General features: G+C 44.0%; 1 protein-coding gene across 4 annotated transcripts in view; it reads right to left on the reverse strand.

Moving 5' to 3' along the window:
* The window catches only part of fbxo9 (F-box protein 9), a 63157-nt gene that overhangs the window by 31455 nt on the left and 8824 nt on the right, over nucleotides 1-22878 (reverse strand). The window contains exons 2-5 of one of the 4 annotated variants that reach the window (XM_055636169.1): nucleotides 12572-12640; nucleotides 8014-8172; nucleotides 6495-6552; nucleotides 541-640 (exon numbers count right to left, since the gene is read on the reverse strand). In XM_055636169.1, the coding sequence (XP_055492144.1) occupies nucleotides 541-640; nucleotides 6495-6552; nucleotides 8014-8172; nucleotides 12572-12640 (386 nt within the window). Of the gene's footprint in view, nucleotides 1-540; nucleotides 641-6494; nucleotides 6553-8013; nucleotides 8173-12571; nucleotides 12644-22878 lie in introns of all 4 variants that reach the window. The other 3 variants (XM_055636170.1, XM_055636168.1, XM_055636167.1) reach the window with 3 other exon arrangements.

A 22878-nucleotide genomic window follows, 5' to 3' on the forward strand; every position in this document is an offset into this window, starting at 1 on the left:
GACAGAGTGGACGTGGAGAGGCTGTTTCCACTAGTGGGAGAGTCTAGGACTAGAGGTCATAGCCTCAGAATTAAAGGATGTTCCTTTAGGAAGGAGTTGAGGAATTTCTTAAGTCAGAGGGTGGTGAATCTGTGGAATTCTTTGCTACAGAATGTTGTGGAGGCCATCAATGGATATTTTTTAAGGCAGATAGATAGATTCTTGATTAGTACGGGTGTCAGGGGTTATGGGGAGAAGGCAGGAGAATGGGGTTAGAAAGGGAGAGATAGATCAGCCATGATTGAATGGCGGAGTAGACTTGATGGGCCAAATGGCCTAATTCTTCTTCCATCACTTATGACCTAATAGGTGACGTTCCGGGTTGAGACAAAAAAGGGTCTTGACCGAAACGCCACTGAAACCTTTTGTCCAGAGTTGCTGCCTGACCTACTGAGTTAGTCCAGCTTTTTGTGTCTATCTTCAGTGAAAACAAGCATCTGCAGTTCCTTCCTATACTCTATGCACCATACGGAGAAGAATGATCACTAAATGTATACGTACTAAACTTTGCTACTTCCATCACTTTCAGGCGAATGGGTATAGTTGATCTTGAATTCAATGTCAGGTACAAGCTGCATGGCCCGCCGATAGTATTTGATAGCTGAAATAAAAAGGATGGAGTATCAGTGTCTAGATCACAAGCAGAACATCCCATTCCCACGTTGACAGTGTAAATGTCATCATGTTATCCTTTGCAACAAATATCACAACTGACAGAATGTTATGGAATAACATGTTCTACCTCTTGCCCAATGTTGAGAGATACTAATGTGGCGCGTGTGATTATGAAATATCATTGCGCAGCCAAAAATTAAAATCACAGAAAGCTGCTGCCACATTTATGGGTGGCACAGCCGCCCAGAGACCCGGGTTCAATCCGTGGGGGCTGTCTGTATGCGAGTTTGTATGTTCTCCCCTTGACCTACATGGGTTTTCTCCGGGAGCTTCGGTTTCCTCCCACACTCCAAAGACGTTACAGGTTTGGCTTGGTAAATTGACATAATTAGTTTGGTAAAATTGTCAATTGTCCCTCGTGTGTGTAGGGTAGTGTTAGTGTGCGGGGATCACTGGTCGGCACAGACTCGGTGAGCCATGTTGACAGACGCCACACAGACAACAACCGAAGTGAGGATAGAGCTTGGGTCTCTGGTGCTGCGAGGCAGTGGTTCTACCAGCTATGCCACTGTTCCAAGAATAATTGTTCAATCGAGCAAATTATGATAAATTGAGTTGCAGAAATGATAAAAGACCCAGTTGAAATATTTTGCCGAGATAATTACCAGACCAATCTTTCGAGGATGAAAGAGGGTAAGGAAGCAATCATTTAGGGATCTTCCAATCACCATCTGGATCACCAAGTAATTAAGCCAGTGCTCCAATGTACATCTGAAGGTTTCATGTTGGAAGGGTGCTTGCACACAGCTATTGAGTTGGATTGCAGCTACATCAGTGACTGGGAAAAAAAAACTACACTCAACAATATCCTCGACTTTTATGATGATGTTGCCAGGACTCGAGGGTCTAAGCTATATGGAGAGGTTGAGCACGCTGGGACTCTATTTCTTGGAGTGCAAGAGGATGAAGACTGATCTTAAAGGTGTATAAAATCATGAGAGGAATAGATCGGGTAAACACACAGTGTCTCTTGCCCAGCCTAGGGGAATCGAAAACTGGAGGATATAGTTTAAGGAGAAAGGGAAAAGATTTAATAGGAATCTGAGTGGGTAGCTTTTACACACAAAGGGTGGCGGATGTATGGACCAGCTGCCGGAGGAGGTAGTCGAGGCAGGTACTATCGCAAGGTTTAAGAAACAATTAGACATGTATTTGTATAGGACAGGTTTAGAGGGATATGGGGCAAACGCAGGCAGGTGGGGCTATATTTATTAAATAGTTGTAACGAGAGACTGCAAAAAGTAATTGAGATAGACACATTTTGCTCGATATAGGCACTGAGATGGAGAAACTGGTCAAAACAGAGTGGCCATACAATGGATTACAGAATACCGTTTATGCTATCATCTAACAAAACAATGGATTGTGTGCCTTTTGGGTAGTATATCAAATTATGAGAGGCATAGATAGGGTAGACAGTCAGAATATTTTTCCCCAGGACGGAAATGCCCAACACTAGAGAGCATATCTATAAGGTGAGAGTGGGAAAGTTTAATGGAGATGTGTGAGGCGTCTTTTTCTGGTGGGGGCCTGGAATGGACTGCCAGGGGTGGTGGTGGAGGCTGATACGATAGTGCTGTTTCAGAGGCTTTTGGATAGGCATGTGAAGTGCAAGGAATAGAGGGACATGGATCATGTACAGGCAGATGAGATTGGTTCAGCCAGGCATCATGTTCGACACAAAACCTGAGGGCCAAAGGGTCCATTCCTATGCTGTACTATCAGGTATCCAGTGCAGGCTCCATGTCCATGTATCACAAAGTCAACCTTCATTGCCTCAATTTAAATAATACATAATTAATAAACCCAATGCCATTGTCACACTTGCAATTCACCTACATCAACAACAGTCTAACTGAGAAATTACTACTATTAATTACTAATTATTTTCACTATTTATTTATTTTACCCACATTTCTAAAGGTGGGGGTTTGGAATAAATCACCAGAAAGTTGCCAATGTCACTTCAGTATTTAAGAAGGGCAAGCGAGATTAACTGAAAAATCATAAGCCTATTAGTCTAACATCTGTTGTGGGCAAGAAAGCAGAATCTATTAATAGAAATGGAATGACTGAACACTTGCAAAGAATATGAACTAATCTCAGAGAACCAGAAAGAATTTTAAAAGGATAAGTTGCTTAAATCCTTTTGTTTTTGAAGCAATTAACTTGCTAGGTTTGGGAGTGTTATTTTACGGATTCCAGAAAATGGCATGTGGTGGCGCAGTGGTAGAGTTGCTGTCTCACAGTGCCAAGACCCAGATTCGATCCTGACTACGGGTGCTGTCTGGACTGAGTTTGTACGTTCTCTCCGTGACCTGCGTGGGTTTTCTCTGGATGTCCTGGTTTCCTCCCACACACCAAAAACGTTACAGGTTTGTTGGTTAATTGGCTTTGGTAAAATTGTAAATTGTCGCTCGTGTGTAGGATAGTGCTCATTTACGGGGTGATCAATGGCCAGCATGGACTCAGTTGGCTGAAGTGACGGTTTCCGCGTTGTATCCCTAAAGTCTAGATTTGCAGGATGTGCTACATCAAAGAATCTGTAGAGCATGCTTCAGTTTTTCAACTATATTTATGAACAATATAAACGGACAAATGTATGTCCAAGTTTTCTAATCAGCAGTATGGTTCTTATCGAGTCCACATCACAAGATTAGATATTGATTAGCCAGAGCTGAACACATTGGTTTTCCAGTTGAGGGCATTGCAGCAGGTGCTCCATTGTTTGTGGTTCAATACCACATTCGCAGGTGACATCATTGGAGTTATATCCCCACTAGTTTAGAGACACCTTGGCTCTGCCAACACCAGTTCTCAATCGATTGAGGCATTTCCATCTGGCCCAACTAGCGTCTGCACCAGGAAGGAGTTGCTCACTGGCCGTTAGTCCCATGGTAGTTGAGGGAGGTAGAGTGGATATTCTATCACCCCATATGGAGACTCGTGCTTCACTTGTTGTAATGCCAGCATCCAGAGGAGTCACACAGTTAAGAAAACATTTCCTCAACTTTAGTCAATACTAAGCAGTATTGTTAATAGAGTAGTTTACAGACAGATACATTGATAGATTATGTGAGTTAGTCACAGGTGCTGAAGGTCCTAATGTGTATAACGATAGACAAATCTCCCAGGCCTGATCAGAAATATCCGAGGACACAGTGGGAAGCTAGATAGGAAATTGCAGGAGCCCTGACTGAGATTTATGAGTCATCATTAAATACGGGTGAGGTGCTGGAAGACTGGAAAGTGGCAAATGTTGTACCTCTATTTAAGATGGCTGCCGGGAAAAGGCTGGGAACTACAGGCCAGTGTGTCTAACATCTGTGGTCAGAATGTTATTAGAGAGCATTCTGAGAGATAGGATACATATGCATCTAGATGGGCAAGGACTAATTATAGATAATTATAGTCCCCCCATTTCAGGGCACTATAATGTTTGGGACACATGGCTTCACAGGTGTTTGTAATTGCTCAGGTGTGTTTAATTGCCTCCTTAATGTAGGTATAAGAGAGCTCTCAGCACCAAGTCTTTCCATTACCGTTAGAAACTTTTATTGCTGGTTATCAATATCAACATGAGGACCAAAGTTGTGCCAATGAAAGGCAAAGAAGCCATTATGAGATTGAGAAACAAGAATAAAACTGTTAGAGACATCAGCCACACCTTAGGCTTACCAAAATCAATTGTATGGAACATCATTCAGAAGAAAGTGAGCACTGGTGAGCTTACTAATCGCAAGGGACTGGCAGGTCAAGGAAGACCTCCACTGCTGATGACAGAAGAATTCTCTCTATAATAAAGAAAAAATCCCCAAACACTTGTATGGCTGCTGAAGGTACTGGTTCACTTATCTTCATTGGTGATACAACTGCCGATGGTAGTACCATAATGAAATCTGAAGTGTATAGATACATCCTATCTGCTCAAGTTCAAACAAATGCCTCAAAACTATTTGGCTGGCAGTTCATTCTACAGCAAGACAATGATCCCAAACATACTGCTAAATCAACATAGGAGTTTTGCAAAGCTAAAAAATGGTAAATTCTTGAGTGGCCAAGTCAGTCACCCGATCTGAACCCAATTGAGCAAGCCTTTTATATGCTGCAGAGAAAATTGAAGGGTACTAGCCTCCAAAACAAGCATAGTGTTGTACTTCCGATGGCGCTGGTGCCAGCAGCCTCCACCTGCAGCCTGGTATCTTTTTGTTTTTTTGTTTATATAGTTATGTAAAAGTGTGTTGGCAGGGTTCCGATGAGTGTTATGGAGCAGAGGAATCTAGTTCCTTGAAAGTGGTGTCACTGGTGGATAGAGTGGTCAAGAACATTTTTGGCACATTGGCCTTCATCAGTCAAGAGTATTTATTGAAGTTGGGAGGTCATGTTGCAGTTGTACATGACATTGGTGAGGCCACATTTAGGGTAACGCATTCAGTTTTGATCACGCTGTTATAGGAAAGATGTTAAGTTGGAGAGGGTGCAGAGAAGATTTACGAGGATGTTGCCATGATTCGAGAGCCTGAGCTAAAGGGAGCGGTTGAGCAGGCTAGGACTTTATTCCTTGGAGCGCAGGGGGCGAGGGATGATCTTATAGACATCTTATAAGATCATGAGATAATTAGATAGGATAAATACATAGTCTTTTACCCCGAGTAGGGGCGTCATGAACCAGAGGACATTGGCTTAAGATGAGGGGGAAAGATTTAATAGCAACCCGATGGGTAACATGTTTCACACAAAGGGTGGTGGGTGTGTGGAATGAGCTGCTGGAGAAGGTAGTTGAGGCAAGTACTATCAAAATGTTTAAAAAACATTTGGACGGGTACATGGATTGGATAGGTTTGGAGGGATATAGGCCAAATGCATGCAGCTGGGATTAGTGTAGATCGGGCAAGCTGGTCGGTGTGGGCAAGTTGGGCCAAAGGACCCCGTTTTCATGTTATTACCACATGACCTGGAGGTAATGGAGTTCAATTTAGGAAACGTGAAGTCAGCCACTCTGTGTTGAGAACTATTTTCTAAATGCCAAAGAAACTAGAAAGTGTGGATAAGCAGAGAGATTTAGTGAACCAAGTATAGAAATTACAGTTAGGAAAGTAGAAAGCTGGCCTTTGTTTTAGGGCTGGAACCTGCATTGGAATTATGTTAAGTTCTGGTTGGACTCTTTGTGGAGTATTTTGCTTGGCTCTGGGCCCAAGTCTTGGGAGAAAGCAACAGCTTTGGAGGGGGCGAAGTACAGAAACACCAGTGAAAAGAGGTTAAACTAAGGCAACAGGTAGTGTCAGACTTTATTCCTCTGAGTTCAGACGGATGATTCAATTCAATTTCAAGGCAAGGGTACATTTCCAAGATGAACAGGTAATGGAATAGAAATTATTCATGCTGTAAGACTCTATAAATCTTCCATGAACTAACTGAATATTGGAACTGACTCTCGAGGCCTGTTCCAAGTTAAAATTTTCATACTCAGGGAGTGAGACCATCTCTTCGATGTCAGATCAAGGCAAGCTTGTATCATGAGCCCATATCCTTAAGGAATTGAATGGAAATTGCCTGAATATGAAAAAAGAACATTGCAACTGAAGAAGATGTTTAGCTCATTAGTTAGGCTCAATTGAAACCTCAATGAAACTGCATGAGCGTGCAGAAATTGTTGCCTTTTACCAAGGTCCTAATAAAGATTACAATATATTTTAAAAATAGTTGCAAACTTTTTGACACGAACGCTATTCGTAACTTTTTAAGACTGGAACCACTTCCTAAAACACTCAGTCACATACCTTCATAAACTGCTCCATTCTGTTCTTGCTCTACAGCTTTCAGGAATAATTCTTTGGCCTGAAAAATATATAGGAAAACGGTTACAAGTAGAACAAATATTAAATCATATGCTTTTAAGGCAAGAAGTTACAGCAGAATACAAATTACAGCTACTCTGTTTGTCTGCGATGTGAGGCCACACATGACAATTGCCTTCAAATTTCCACATCCAGCCGATCGGTTATTTCTCAAACAACAGATATTGCGAAAAAGATTATTGTGAATAACTCTTTACAGCAATACCAAAAGCTGACTCAATCGGGATAGCAGAAAGAAAACAATTTCTGTAACATTTAATAAATGATCTTTTTTTTTAAAGTGAAAGGGGTAATGTTTAATGGAGATGTGCAGGGCAAGTATTATTTGTACACAGAGCCTGGATGGAGACTGGAACACTTTGCCAAGGGTGGTGGGGGAGGAAGGTACAATGGTGGGGTTTTAGATAGGCACATGGAAGTGCAAAGAATAGAGGGATATGGATCATGTGCATGCACATGAAATCAGTTAAAACTTGGCATCATGTTGGACACAAACATTGTGGGCCCATGTTCCTGTGCTGTTCTATGTAAAAGTTCTCTGCCTTTTGGTCTGACCTCCAAAAAACACTAAAATAATTATTGTGGCTGTTCTTGATTATTCATTAACTCCAGAGTTTGGTTGGAACATTTTCTAACCCACCTATTATTTGATCTCTTAGACCTCATCACTTGTTTGAGATTCTTTTCGTCAAAATACTAAGAGTTTGTACACACTCATCTCCTGAAGTCAACAATACACATCACTCGATAACCTGCTTTGCTTCTGCAAATCTGATTTTATTAATAAGCATCTTTTATTCAGGTACTGGCCTTCTCCATTTTACTATTACCTTCTTAAAAAGCCCAGCCATATTTAAGTGTCATCTTTAATGAATCCCTTTTTAATACTTCCTGTTTGGTTTGGAAACAGCGTGGAAACAGGCCCTTCGATCCACTGACTCCGTGCCAACCAGCAAACCCCACAATTTGGAATAACACTATTCTACACACTAGGGACAATTTACAATTATACTAAACAAATTAGCCTACAAACCTGCATGTCTTTGGATTGTGCAAGGAAACCAGAGCTCCCGGAGAAAACTCACGTAGGTTACGGGGAGAACGTACAAACTTCACACCGACAGCACCCTTTGTCAGGATCGAACCCGGGTCTCTGGCGCTGTAAGGCAGCAAAACTACTACTGCGCCTCCGAGCCACTCTTCTCAAAAAGCCCAGCCATGTTTAAGTATCATCTGCAATTGCTCCCTTTTGTATACCCTTTTTTCCCCCTGAGTATTGTCATCCAGGGGTTGCATATCCTCTCTGCACATTTCTTCCAGAGATTAAGGTATGTAGAATAATAATAATGCACAATGCTTATTGTTCATATGATGATAACTAAGCTTTCCAAACTTCAAGCAATTAGCTGCAATATATTCCTCCAATCATAGCAAATGTTACCTTTTCTTCACGAGCAAGTTCTTGTTTTCCTTTGGTACCTGAAGATTTGAAAGAGAGCCCGTGGCCGAAGATTTTGCCATGTTCCGTTTCCGATCCAATAGAGCTTCCATTTGGATTCAGCTCAGACATCCATTGTGCTCGAAACACATTAAGTTCCTCCTCAAAAAAAAAGAGCAAATATTTCAAATCAATTCACCAAGACTTAAAAGAAATTCAGTTAAATCTAGTTATAGAGTTACAGCGTGGAAAAAAGCCCTTCGGCCCACCAAGTCCACGCCCACCAGCGGACCCCTCACACTAACACTATCCCACACACAATTAACCTACAAACCTGCATGTCTTTGGAATGTGGAAGGAAACCGGAGTTCCCAAAGAAAACCCACGCAGGTCACGGGGAGAATATACAAACTCCATACAGACAGCACCCGTAGACAGGATCGAACCCGGTTAGCTTGTGCTGTAAGGCAGCAACTCTACCACTGCACCACCGTGCCGCCCCTAATAATTCACATTAAATAATGTGAATTACATCCTTATAATTGTCTGCTCGCTCTCCATATATAATACTGAATCCCCTAACACGCCCATGTTTGTCAGAGTCTGGATTTTGTACAAAGCTATTACTTGCTCACACTCTATGTCAAACACTATTGTACAGAGCTTATTATGTGCATATATTACAGAATCATAGAAACATAGAAATTAGGTGCAGGAGTAGGCCATTCGGCCCTTCGAGCCTGCACCGCCATTCAATATGATCATGGCTGATCATCCAACTCAGTATCCCGTACCTGCCTTCTCTCCATACCCTCTGATCCCCTTGGCCACAAGGGCCACATCTAACTCCCTCTTAAATATAGCCAATGAACTGGCCTCAACTACCCTCTGTGGCAGAGAGTTCCAGAGATTCACCACTCTCTGTGTGAAAAAAGTTCTCCTCATCTCGGTTCTAAAGGATTTCCCCCTTATCCTTAAGCTGTGACCCCTTGTCCTGGACTTCCCCAACATCGGGAACAATCTTCCTGCATCTAGCCTGTCCAAACCCTTAAGAATTTTGTAAGTTTCTATAAGATCCCCTCTCAATCTCCTAAATTCTAGAGAGTATAAACCAAGTCTATCCAGTCTTTCTTCATAAGACAGTCCTGACATCCCAGGAATCAGTCTGGTGAACCTTCTCTGCACTCCCTCTATGGCAATAATGTCCTTCCTCAGATTTGGAGACCAAAACTGCACGCAATACTCCAGGTGTGGTCTCACCAAGACCCTGTACAACTGCAGTAGAACCTCCCTGCTCCTATACTCAAATCCTCTTGCTATGAAAGCCAACATACCATTTGCTTACTTTACTGCCTGCTGCACCTGCATGCCTACCTTCAATGACTGGTGTACCATGACACCCAGGTCTCGCTGTATCTCTCCCTTTCCCAATCGGCCACCATTTAGATAATAATCTGCTTTCCCGTTTTTGCCACCAAAATGGATAACCTCACATTTATCCACATTAAACTGCATCTGCCAAACATTTGCCCACTCACCCAGCCTATCCAAGTCACCTTGCAGTCTCCTAGCATCCTCCTCACACCTAACACTGCCCCCCAGCTTAGTGTCATCCGCAAACTTGCAGGACAAGAGACAGCAAGGTCCTGTGAGGCATCAGCACCTTGTACGATGTTTTGTCCTGAATGGAGTTTGTACATTCTACCCATGAGTGGGTTTTTTCCTGGTTCTCCAGATTCCTCCCACACTCTAAAGACATACAGGTTTGTAGGTTTAATTGGCTATGGTAAAATTGTAAATTGTCCCTGGTGTGTAGGTTAGTCTTAGTGTGTAGAGATTGCAGGTCGGCGTGGACTCGTTGGGCCAGAGGGCCTGTTTCCACGCTGTATCTCTAAACTCAACTAAAATAGTCAGGATGCGCAGGAAAGACAGAACATACTCCAGCGAGAAAAGGGCAAAGTGCCAACTTCTTCATTTCTCAAAACTGTATTCTCCTCAAAACGTCCGCTTCCTCATAGACTTTCATGATTCAGAACAAAAAAATAAACCCACGAAAAATTTAATTTAATAAAATGCTCCAAAACACTTCACAGAAACAAACAAAAATTCCACAAAGGCGCATAAGATAAGTTGGGGCTGATGGCTGACAGCAGTCAAGCAGATGATGTTATTGATTGTTGCAGAGGAGAAAAGATGAAGGGGAGTGGGGAATTCTACTGACCTTGACTTTCTGAATATTCTGCCATAATATAAGTGCACTTAAATTAAAAGTGTGTTACCATAAACAATTTCAATCCCCCCGGCTGATGAGCAGTTAAATTCGATGTTTTTCGCTGATTAAGAGGACAAAACACTTAGTGCGTGAGCAAGAAACATAATTAAGCAAATGAAAAGGGACGTTTACTTGCTCACACCATCCCACTAGAGTCTGAAGAAAGGTCCGGCCACAAAATGTCACCTGTCCATGTCCTCCAGGGATGCTGCTTGACTCGCCCAGTTACTTTTTTTTAATCCTCCACATTGATTTTGTTTTCAATTACAATATTTCTTAGATGCTCTAAACACCTACACTATTGATTGCTGTGGTAGCAACAATGCATTTTGCTAAACCTTCAGCTTGCAACTATTTGGACATCAGAGCACCTTTTCTCAGCTGCATAAAAATACACCCATCAACTCCTATCTCAACAAGAACCTGGACCCACTACAATTTGTCTACTGCCGCCAACTGGTCAAAAGAGAATGCAATCTTGCTGGCTCTCCACTTTGCACTGGACCACTTGGACAATAAGAACGCATAGATCAGGATGCTGTTCACACACTACAGCCCAGCGTTCAACACCAATATCCCCTCCAAACTGGTTACCAAGCTCATGGAACAGGGTCTCTATGCATCCCTCTGCAACTGGATCCTCAACTTCCTCATCAACAGAACATCATCAGTACGAATTGGCAGCAACACCTCCTCTTCAATAACCATCAGCACAGATGCACCTCAAGGCTGTATAGAGTGAGCAGAGAAGAGCCCTGCTCTACTCACTCTATACTCATGATTGTATAGCCGGACACAGTTCCAACTCCACCTTCAAATTCGCCGACGACACTACGTTGTTGGACGAAGTAGCGATGACGACGAGTCGCCGAGTATAGGAGGGAGATCAATCGTCTGATTGAATGGTGCCAAAACAACAAACTTGCTCTCAACAGTAGTAAAACAAAAATTGTTGACTTCAGAAGAGGAAGGCCTAGGATCCACAAACCCGTCTTCATTCAGGGGACAGTGAAGGAGAGTGTCAAAAACTTCCTGGACATGCATCTCTGAAAATCTGTCCTGGATCCAGCATATTGATGCAATCATGAAGAAAGCCCATCAGCGCCTCTACATCCTTAGAAGACTGTGGAGATTCGGTATATCAACGAATAATTTCTTGAACTTTTGCAGGCGTATAATAGAGAGCATATTGACTGTTTGCATCATGGCCTGGTTCGGCAACTCGAATGCCCAAGAATGAAGACGATTGCACACCGTGGTGAACATTGCCAAGTCCTGACCTCCCCACCATCGAAGAAATCTACAGGAGTCGTCACCTAAAGATGGCAGCCAGCATCATCAGAGACCCACATCACCCTGGCCATGGTTTCATTTCACTCCTGCCATTGGGAAGAAGGTACAGGAAGGAGCCTGAAAACTGTAACGTCCACATTCAGGAGCAGCTTCTTCCCAACAACCATGAGGCTATTAAACACTACAACTTCCAACTGAGCTCCAAACTACATTGGGAGCATTGTTTTTGTCTTTGCCCTATTATTGTTATTTTTTTTTAAGATATACTGAACTTTGTTTTTGTTGTCAATTATAGTGTTTACAGGGTACTATGTCTATATATCTGTTGTGCTATTGCAAATAAGAATTTCATTGTTTCTTTTCAGAACATCAGATAATAAAACACTCTTGATTTTTTATCCAATCCAATACTGGTGTTGTCTCCTTTTACACGTTAATACTGGCAGAATCCATCGTGAAGACCAAGGCAAGGTATTCACTTGGTACCTTACTGATACTCTCAGTAGTTCCTTAACCACCCTTACACTCCCTACTTGTTTCCAACAAACCTTTGGGCTATATGTTGCAAATCCTTTTCAAGTCCCTTTTATCATCTTCCACCGCATTGTTTTTTAATTGCAAATCAGGATTTGCAATTTCTGGTGTCAACCCTTCTCAGCGAATTGACCACTTGGTATGGTCAATTGCTCCAGTAGCCAAACATGTTGAGTGGGATTCGATACGATAGAACTTCATTTATCCCAGGAGGAAATACTTGTGCATAAATACGTGGACATAAATTGAAGTGTTTACATTTGTTCAATTGTGAATTAAATACTGCAGCTTTTTTGTGTCTCCTTCTACGGGCTTGCCATTCCAATTAACCTTAAATTAAATACATTATTTAATGCGTTATTCCATAGATTTGCTAAATACTCAGGCACTTTATAGTTCTGGCAGAAGGCTACAGTCTACAATTACAAATCTGTCAACAAATAATAAGATTAAGATTACTACCTGAAGGTTTGCTTCTTCAGGTCTTTCATTTTGTTCAACATTAATGACACCAGTGTAGTCATCTATTACCTGCTAATAGAACAAACATTTTTTTTACTAGTCAGTAAAATATATAACATTCTATGATTTATCAAAGGAATCTTATTTTTCCTATAGTGGTCACATTACATTTGCCAATATATATTTTTGAACACTTGACATTTAGCAATATCCCAAAGAATAGTATTATGCAGTATCACTATGAACACATACTAATATTATACACATTAAATATGTACAAGCCACAGTGAGTCAGAATAAGCAAGGGTTTCTCATATGATAATAAATGCATATATAGAATGAAAAAGAATGAATTTAACTTCTAAATACCTCCAAAAATTAAAAAAAAAGACACATACTGATCATTTACTCAAGAATACATTGAACATTTGTTATTCACAGTGTCATAGTCATACGGTGTTGAAACAAGCCCTTCAGCCCAACTTGCCAACACCAACAAACATGTCCCATCTACACTAGTCCCACCTGCCTGTGTTTGGACCATCATATCATATAACTATTAAAAGTCTGATCTTGTATATGAATGTATTTATTTATGTGTGTATTTGTGTATAATCACATCTTCTCGAAAAGACATTCAACAATTTCAAATAACTTAGAAAATAAACGAGATGGGCACGTCAAAATGGATCTGCCTGCGCTGAATTCCACGCGCTGCGAGTGACGTCACCCCCCCTCGACCACTTCCCCCCCACCACCCCCCCCCCCCCCCCCCCCCCCCCCCCATAATCGGGCCCTAAAGCCTGCAACCTGAATGAAGCCTGCAGCCTGAAGCTTACGGGAGTGTTTGGGAATCAGCCCTCCTCTGTGACGACCCCCCACCCCCTCCCCTGGGCTCTGGATTGAAGCAGCTGAATTCCTTTGGTTGACGAGCGCCCCACTGCCCGCTCCCTTCTTTCCTCTCCCCCTCCACTTTCTCCCCCCACTCTTTCTCCCCTCTCCCCTCTTTCTTCCCCCTCTGTCTCTGCCCCTCTCTCCCCCACCTCCACCCCTCTCTCCCCCCCATTCCAATCCCCCTCGCCCTCCCTCCCCCCCCCCCCCCCATCTCCCCTCTCTCCTCCCCCCTCTCTCTCTCTGTCTCTGCCCCCTCTCTCTACCCCCCCCCCCCCCTCGAGACACGCCTGCGAGTTGAGGGCTATGCGTCAGTGGATAGGGCCGGGATGGGGTAAAAGGAGCCAATGAATAATATGAATATATTATCAAGGGGGTGGTTAGTGTATGTGGGTGTGTGTGGGGTGGTTCGTGTGTGTGTGAGGCCGCCCACCCCCTTCCGCTACCGCACGTTGTGGGGACGGGACCCAACGGGTCCCACTTGGTTTAGTACCTATTAAAACTCTGATCTTCTTGGATGTGTGTGTGTTTGTTTGTGTATAATCACATCTTCTTGAAAAAAACAACGCGGTAACGGTGAAATGGAAAGACTGACTCAGTAAATCCTTCAAATGTTACTTCCTTGAAACAAGCCCCTTAGCTTATGCGTTGTTTGTTGTCAAATGACATGACAACTGAGTAAACTGTCTCATTCATGAGGGATGAATCGATGGGAATGAGATATTTGCACTAACTGGCCCTCACATGTTGATTAACTGATGAACTATCAGCAAGAAGATGAAGCAAATTGTAACATCAGAAATTATTGGAGAAGTAAAAAATAGAACTTCAGTTTATGATAGTCAGTCTGCACAGTGGTGGTTTAGATTTTGGTCATAGTCAAAGTTATATAGCAAAGATCCTTCAGCCCAAATAATCAATGCTGACCATGGTGTCTTCCTGAGTTAGCCCCATTTTCCTGCATTTGGCCCATATCCCTCTAAACCTATCCTATGTGTATGCCTAAATGTGCTTATGCTTAGTAATTGTACCTGTCTCTACCACTTTCTCTGGCAGCTTGTTCCATTTATCTGTTACTCTCTCGGCAACATTCACTTATTGTTATTGTACTTCAAATTTGTTTTTCCACTACTTCAGATTGCACTAAAATCAAGCAGCATTCTGATGTTTGACCACTCTCATTGTTGTATTTTTCAGTACCGTATGTCTAACTGTTTATTTTGTGAGTTTCATATGAACACAGAATTTCATTGCATCATTTCATTGTATATATAAAGTATACCAATCTAAATCTGAAATACCTCTTCAGTGTCCACTTTGCACACAGCTCCATTATCTCTATTATTATAAAACGCTGATCTTGGATGTTTATGTGATGTGTATTTATTTGTGTGTTTGATTGTGTTTCACATCTCCTCGAAAACCTGTGCGCTAACGGTGAAATTTTTACATATTCCGGTAGAGATTTACCTCATTATGTCAATAATCGCCTCATCTGAAAATTTGATTCATTATTTCCCGAGTTATTTCTTCAAATTCTTCTGAGATCTTTTTTGAAGTTAACGAGGTGAAGCGAGCTGTTGACGTCACAATTGCTCTGCTACTCGCTGCCGCGCAGCCTGCTGGCCACTGTTTTTCACGAGCTGCGAGTTACGTAACCCCCCCCCCCCGCGTAATTCGCACTCGGCCGATCGTCCACAGCGCCCCGCCCTCCCCCCCAGGGCTCTGGATTGAAGCCGCTGAACACGCAGTAATTTGGTTGGACCTCCGAGGGCGTCAGAAGTCCCGCAAGATCCAGAGAGCTGCCGAGGTCCGCCGCCCGTTCACAGTCGGACCCATCCGTGCTGCCCGAGGTCCAGAGAGGTCCCGAGAGCTGCCGCCCGTTCGCAGTTGGCTCCGTCCACGCCGCCCGAAGTCCAGAGGCCCACCGCCCGTTCGCAGTCGGCCCCGTCCGCGCCGCCGCCCTCTCCCTCCCCCCTCTCTCCCCATTCTCCCCCCCTCCCTCTCTTTCTCTGCCCCACTCTCTGCCCCTCATCTGGGGTAAAAGGAGCCCTCCTAATAATCTTTCTCTGTTGGTTAGTCTCTCTCTGCCCCTCGAGATAGGGCAGGGATGGGGTTAAAGGAGCCAATGAATAATATTAATATAATATCAAGGGGGTTGGTTAGTCTGTGCGTGTGTGTGTGTGTGTGGGGGTGGTGGTTAGTGTGTGTGTGTGTGTGTGAGATGCCGCAGCCCCCCCCCCGCATTGGACCCAACAGATCCCCCTTGGTCTAGTTACACATAGAAATGCTTGATATGACATGTAACCATTAGACATTTTAATCTGAACTGGATGTTCCGTACTTTGCAAGCATTGTCAGCCTTTCCAAAGATGATTTGAAGCTAGTGATGTGAGGAACAGCCAAACAACTAATTTTATTTATTATTACACATAGGAAACAAAGTAGTACCAGCCAAAGTCCACAACATTAAAATGATCTTGCTTCCCTCCTCGAAATGAGAAAAAAAAATTATAAAATGTTTCCTTGACAAACTTAGGTGGATCTATCATTTAAACTTTTGATCATCATCTATAACAATGATGTCCCGTATATTGCTTTCCAATTCCCTGTTTATATTTATGAATTTTAATTTTAAAACCTAGTCAGGAAATAGTGTGTGTTTGTTGTGACTTCACCAGCAAGATGGACACGACACTAACCTATTCCCAGATTTGTAAATTAAACCATTCTCCGCCTCTTTTGGGAGGGTATTGAATTAAAATAATCATTCGCCCACCTTTTATAAAAAATTGAAACCCTAATTATTGATCCTCGCTTCAAAAACGTGAAATCAAAGGTGAGGTATTGCATGAAACTTACTGGCTTAACTTTAATAAACATCAGTGGCTCTTTGTAAATCACATTGAAAACACAAAATTCCTGCCATAAAAATGACTGATTGATTGAAAGATACAGCATGGAAACAGGCCCATCATCCTGCCAAGTCCACGCCAACCATTGCTCACCCATTCAGACAAGTGAACGCTATTGCAACCACCAGGGGCAATTTACAGAGGCAGATCATTGCACGTTTTGGTATTAATGAGGGAGATTTCAAAGCACAGTGGTAAGGACAAAGAGGGGAGTTAGCTTTTTAAACATTCCATTTTTACTAATAAATAACCTCTACTGAGAATACCTCAATGTCACTCAAATTCTGCCTCATTTTTTCTGGAAAAAAGTTTGAGTTCGATCATTACAATTGCATACATTTGGCTGAGATAAGATGTAAAGTTAATAAAGGGGCAGCCATTTTGTGCCATTAAAATACAACAGGCAAAGAAAAGCTGGCATTTATCAAAAGCTACCTCTGAATGTGGCCAAGTGCTTTAAAATCATTGAAGTTAAGTAAAACAGTTGATTATAAAATGGAAAGCATAGAAATAGTTTATTTTGATTTAAGCACCATTTGAAAACACACACCCATAACAGCTCTTGGGCATAAAACTACTAATTCCCTCGAAGAGACACAAAAGGCTGGAGTAGCTCAGCAGGTCAGGTAGCATCTCTGGAGAGAAGAAATGGGTGATGTTTCGGGTCGAGACCCTTCTTCAGACCTTAATTTCCTCCATCCTCTTTCTCCTTGCAAACATTTCCTTATTGACTTTATAGACAATACCCTTTGGAAAAACCTACAAGCCTTTTCTGAAGGTGCACTCTGGATGACAATAACTAGGCGCATTAAAAACCTTCTCATCTTTCAAGTTTTCTTTCTTTCTGGCTATGACCCACTTATAAAGGATAAAGTTTCTCAAGCTTTTCAAATGAACGAGTCGAGGAGCCCTGGAGTGGCAGTGATGGCAGGGAATTCAGGGAGGGTTTTCCCCCACAATAAAATCTATTCAGAAATAAAAAACAAGAACAGTACAAAGCTCTTCCCACATTCTCAGCATCTAGTGCCCTCCATAATGTTTGGGACACAGACCCATCATTTATTTATATACCTCTGTACGCCATAATTTGAGATTTGTAATAGAAAAAAAATCACATGTGGTTAAAGTGCACATTGTCAGATTTTATTAAAGGTTTTTTTCGAAACATTTTTGTTTCACCATGTAGACAATACATAGCCCCCCCCCCGCCCCCCCCATTTCAGGGCACCAGAATGTTTGGGACACATGTCTTCATAGGCGTTTGTAATTGCTCAGATGAGTTTAAATGCCGCATTAAGTATATAGTCTTTTCTCCAGTCTTTCCATCACCTTTGGAAACTTTTATTGCTGTTTATCAACATGAGGACCAAAGTTGTGCCAATGAAAGTCAAAGAACCCAGTATGAGACTGAGAAACAGGGGGCCTCGCACAACAAGACTGCTAACTAACCCTTCCTCATTACTCAATACCCAGTCTAGAATAGCCTGCTCTCACCCGCTGAATTTCTCCAGCATTTTTGTCTAACCCCATTCATCCTGTACTGAACCTCCCATTCATCCTGTACTGATCCCTCCCCCATCCATCCCGTACTGTTCCCCCCATTTAACACCACTGACATCCCCCGTGCTCTCCCCTCACAATTTTACATACTCCAACCAACACGTACTAATTCACCCGACTCAATCCATCCATCCTGCCCCGATTGCCCTCTCAACCCCCCTCCCCCCGCCATCTATCCACCCTGCACTGATTCACACACCCCCTGACCCTATTGTGCTTCATGGGCTTCAGAGCGAACATTGACTATGTTTGATAACTGAATGCAATCAAATGTGTTTTAATTCCCAATTTGTTTTGACACCTTTAAACATATTACCAAAAGAACATTTGTCCTTCGGCCATCTCTTGTCAGTTAGTGTGATGCTTAACCTGTCAGATGGGTATAGTCAGTTTTAACAGCTATTATCATAAAATGCCTTTAGAAATTTCCTTGCCACCTGTATATTTTGTTATGGATAAATTATGTGGGAAGGCAGAGTGTTTCTGTGCCAATAGCAATAACGACCCATGCTATGGCCATGTCATGGTAATTTTCGGTCCTTCACAGAAAACATGCTTGTATCAATCTGTAGTGTGTATGGTTAAGCATATATGTTACCATGGTCCAGGATTTATTGACACAGGTTGATCATAGGCAGAATAATCCAACCACATTTTTGTTTGGAAGCAGAAAGAACTAATAGAAATTGCATTAATTGCAATGTGTAAAAAGAGTTGAGATATTGTATTATAATTTTGTTGCATGTCATTGTGGTATATATCATAATATGCTGGTCCTTACCCTCAATAACTTCATGTTTGACTCCTCCCATTTCCTCCAAATACAAGGCGTAGCTATGGGCACACGCATGGGCCCCAGCTACGCCTGCCTCTTTGTCGGGTAAGTCGAACAATCCTTGTTCAATACGTACCAGGGCCCCATCCCCGACCTCTACCTCCGTTACATCGACGACTGCTTTGGGGCCACCTCCTGCACCCACACACAACTGACTAACTTCATCCACTTCACCACCAACTTCCATTCGGCACTCAAATATACCTGGACTATTTCCAACACTTCCCTACCATTCCTTGACCTCACTATCTCCATCGCAGGTGATAGACTTCTGACCGACATCCACTATAAACCCACTGACTCCCATGGCTATCTGGACTACACTTCTTCCCACCCTGCTTCCTGTAAGGACTCGATCCCCTACTCCCAATTCCTCCGTCCATGCCGCATCTGCTCCCAGGATGAGGCTTCCACACCAGGGCATCTGAAATGTCCTCATTCTTCAGGGAATGGGGGTTCCCCTCCTCCACCATAGATGAGGTTCGCACCAAGGTCTCTTCCATACCCCGCAACACTGCTCTCTCTCCCCATCCCCGCACTCACAACAAGGGCAGTCCCCCTAGTCCTCACCTTTCACCCCACCAGCCGTCACATACAACAAATAATCCTCCGTCAGTTTCGCCACCTCCAACGTGACCCCACCACTCGCCGCATCTTCCCATCTCCCCCCATATCTGCCTTCCGCAAAGACCACTCCCTCCGCAACTCCCTTGTCAATTCTTCCCTTCCCTCCTGTACCACCCTCTCCCCGGGCACTTTCCGTTGCAACTGCAAAAAATGCAACACCTGTCCCTTTACCTCCCCCCTCGACTCCATTCAAGGGCCCAAGCAGTCGTTCCAGGTGCGACAGAGGTTCACCTGTATCTCCTCCAACCTCATCTACTACTCCGCTGCTCTAGATGTCAGCTGATCTACATCGGTGAGACTAAGCGGAGGTTGGGCGATCGCTTCGCCGAACACCTCCGCTCGGTCTGCAAGAACCTACCTGACCTCCCGGTGGCTCAGCACTTCAACTCCCCCTCCCATTCCCAATCCGACCTCTCTGTCCTGGGTCTCCTCCATTGCCAGAGTGAGCAACACCAGAAATTGGAGGAACAGCACCTCATATTTCGCTTGGGGAGTCTGCATCCTGCAGGCATGAACATCGAATTCTCCCAATTTTGTTAGCCCTTGCCGTCTCCTCCCCTTCCTCAGCCCTCGGGCTGTCTCTTCCCATCCCCCAGCCCTCGGGCTCATCCTCCTCCTTTTTCTATCGTTCTCCCCGACAGCACCTATCAGTCTGAAGAAGGGTTTCGGCCCGAAACATTACCCATTTCCATCGCTCCATAGATGCTGCTGCACCCGCTGAGTTTCTACAGCATTTATGTGTGCCTGTGGTATATATCATTTATTGATTGGTGAATATGTTTAGTTTTTGAGTTATTTGAAACAGAAATAATATGTGAATGTAGACAAAAGTGCTGGAGAAACTCAGCGGATGCGGTAGCATCTATGGAGCGAAGGAAATAGGCAACGTTTCGGGCCGAAACCCTTCTTCAGACTGATGTGTTTCGGCCTGAAACTTTGCCTATTTCCTTCGCTCCATAGATGCTGCTGCACCCGCTGAGTTTCTCCAGCACTTTTGTCTACCTTCGATTTTCCAGCATCTGCAATTCCTTCTTGAACATATGTAAATGCTTCGTTGAGCATAATTCCGACTGGTAACTACGCACTTCGTCCGAGCACATTATCGCACGCATCATGCAAACCGTCTTAAATGACCACCTAAAGTGTCATTTGGCAACCTAAAAAGCTGTCAAGGTTGCCCGGCTGGCAACAGGGAAAAAAAGTTAAGCGAGAGCCCAGATCACTTGATCTGAATCCAATTGAGCATGCCTTTTATATGCTGAAGAGAAAACTGAAGGGGACTAGACCCCAAAACAAGCATAAGCTAAAGACGGCTGCAATACAGACCTGGCTGAGCATCACCAGAGAAGACACCCAGCAACTGGTGATGTCCATGATTCGCAGATTTCAAGCAGTCATTACATGCAAAGAATATCCAACAAAATACTAAACATAACGGGGGGCGCCATCTTGGGGCATGGCTGCTAGCTAGCAGCTGTCCCGTCTTTTTCACTTTTTTCTTTAATGTTTAGTGAGTTTCAGCGTTTGTTTTTAGGAGGTCTAGACATTTTTTTATGTGGGGGAGGGGGGGGGAGGGAGGAACCTACATTCTAGGTCCCTACCTGGTCGGAGTGGCAGCTTTTCTCCGGGCTGCACCGTCGACCCGTCCTCGCGGCCTACCAGTAGGCCTGGAGCGGCGTTTTCCCCAGGGGACCGCCCAGCACCTCGGCTTCGGCACAGCGCTGGAGTGCTATCGCGGAGCGGGCGATGCCTTGCCTGGGTCGCCACGCTGGAGCTCCGGTGAGCTGAAGACCGCCGATAAAAACATCGCGGAGCTGCGGGTCTGCGGTGCTGACTTCAACATCTGGAGCCTGGGATCTCGATGAGATCGCCAGTGGTGGAGCTCCAACCGTCGCGGCCTTGTCGGCTTCGGAAGCCGCGGTCTCCGGTAAGGAAGCGGCCGTTCCAGGTGTCCCTAGCCGCTGAGAATACTCTCCCGACGCCGGAGCAACAGCACCCGGCGAGAACGGCCTGGAACATCGGGCTTCCGTAGAGGCAACTGTGGAGGCCTCAATTGGCCTGACTATGGGTGAACTGGGGATGGGGACTGGACATTGCGCCTTCCCCCATAATGGTAACCATTGTGGGGTGATGTTTCTATGTTAAAGATCCTTATTGTTCTGTTTCCAAGATGGCTGCTGGAAGGGAGAGTGGCGCGATTAGCTGCCGCTGCTCTCTCTTTGAATTGTGTATTGTTGATGTCTTTACTATTTATTTATTTTATTTTTTTGTCGTTATTTTTTGTTTTGTTTCATTCCGCTTACATGTTTTGTATTCTGTTTACTAAATTTTGTAAGGTGTCTTTGAGTCTTGAAAGGCGCCCATAAATAAAATTTATTATTATTATAACTACTTTCATTTGATGACATTGCTGTGTTTCAAACATTATTGTGCCCGGAAATGGAATGACTGTATAAACACTGCTGTAATTTCTACATGGTGAAACCAAAATATATAAAAATGGCCTTTATTAAAATCTGACAATGTGCACTTTAACCACGTGATTTTTTTAATGTTACAAATCTCAAATTGTGGAGTACAGAGGCAAATAAATAAATGATGGGTCTTCGTCCCAAACCATTATGGAGGGCACTGTATACATCAATTAGCGTTATACCGGTGCACAACCTTTTATCCGAAAGCCTTGGGACCAGACACTTTTCGTAATTCAGAATTTGTCGGTCTTCGGAATGGAAATTTTTTAGCGTAGATTTTAATGGCTGGATAAATGGTAGAGTGCTCGGCTCATATCCGCAAGGTCGCGAGTTTGCGCCTTGATCCCGGCAGTTACTCGGTCGCGAGTTTGAGTCTTCAAATGTAGTTTTTTTCTTGCAGAATAAATGTTTGTATGAAATGCAGTGTAGGAGAGGTGTACTGACTGTGTGGGCAGAACTTTGAAAGTGATTGCCCACCAGTCTAAAAAGCCGCTGTGTCTCCCTGTCCCTGGGATAGTAGGGGGCGATCAAACAGCACAATACCCCCCTCCAACTCCAGAGGAATCCTCTCCCCGATGGGCCGCTACGGTGACAAGTGGTAGTTTGCCCACAGCCCGAGCTGCACCCCCTCATCCGCCACCCCAAGAACAAGAAAGACGTACCTTGCACACCATCCGCTTCTGCCCCTACGTGTTCCCCTGGAGTTGGAGCGGGGCTGGGCTGGAGTTGCTGCTGGCTGTGGGTCTCTGGGATCGCCGTGCTTGCAGTAGGCCTGGGGGTCGCTGTCCCGTTGGTCCTGACGTCTCCGGCCACCCCCCTGGACTGGAGCTGAGACTGGGAACTGTACCGCCCTTGCCCCCTCCCTCTGCAACTGCAAACAACCCCACTCTCCTGCAAGGGCGGTACAGTTCCCGGAGGATAGCAGGTGGCCGGATACGTCAGGATCAACAGGAACCCGCCCCCCGATGGGCCCCTACGACGCCCCGAGCTGCGCCCCGTCATCCG

Source organism: Leucoraja erinacea, chromosome 5 (assembly GCF_028641065.1).
Source record: "Leucoraja erinacea ecotype New England chromosome 5, Leri_hhj_1, whole genome shotgun sequence".
Lineage (NCBI taxonomy): Eukaryota > Metazoa > Chordata > Chondrichthyes > Rajiformes > Rajidae > Leucoraja > Leucoraja erinaceus.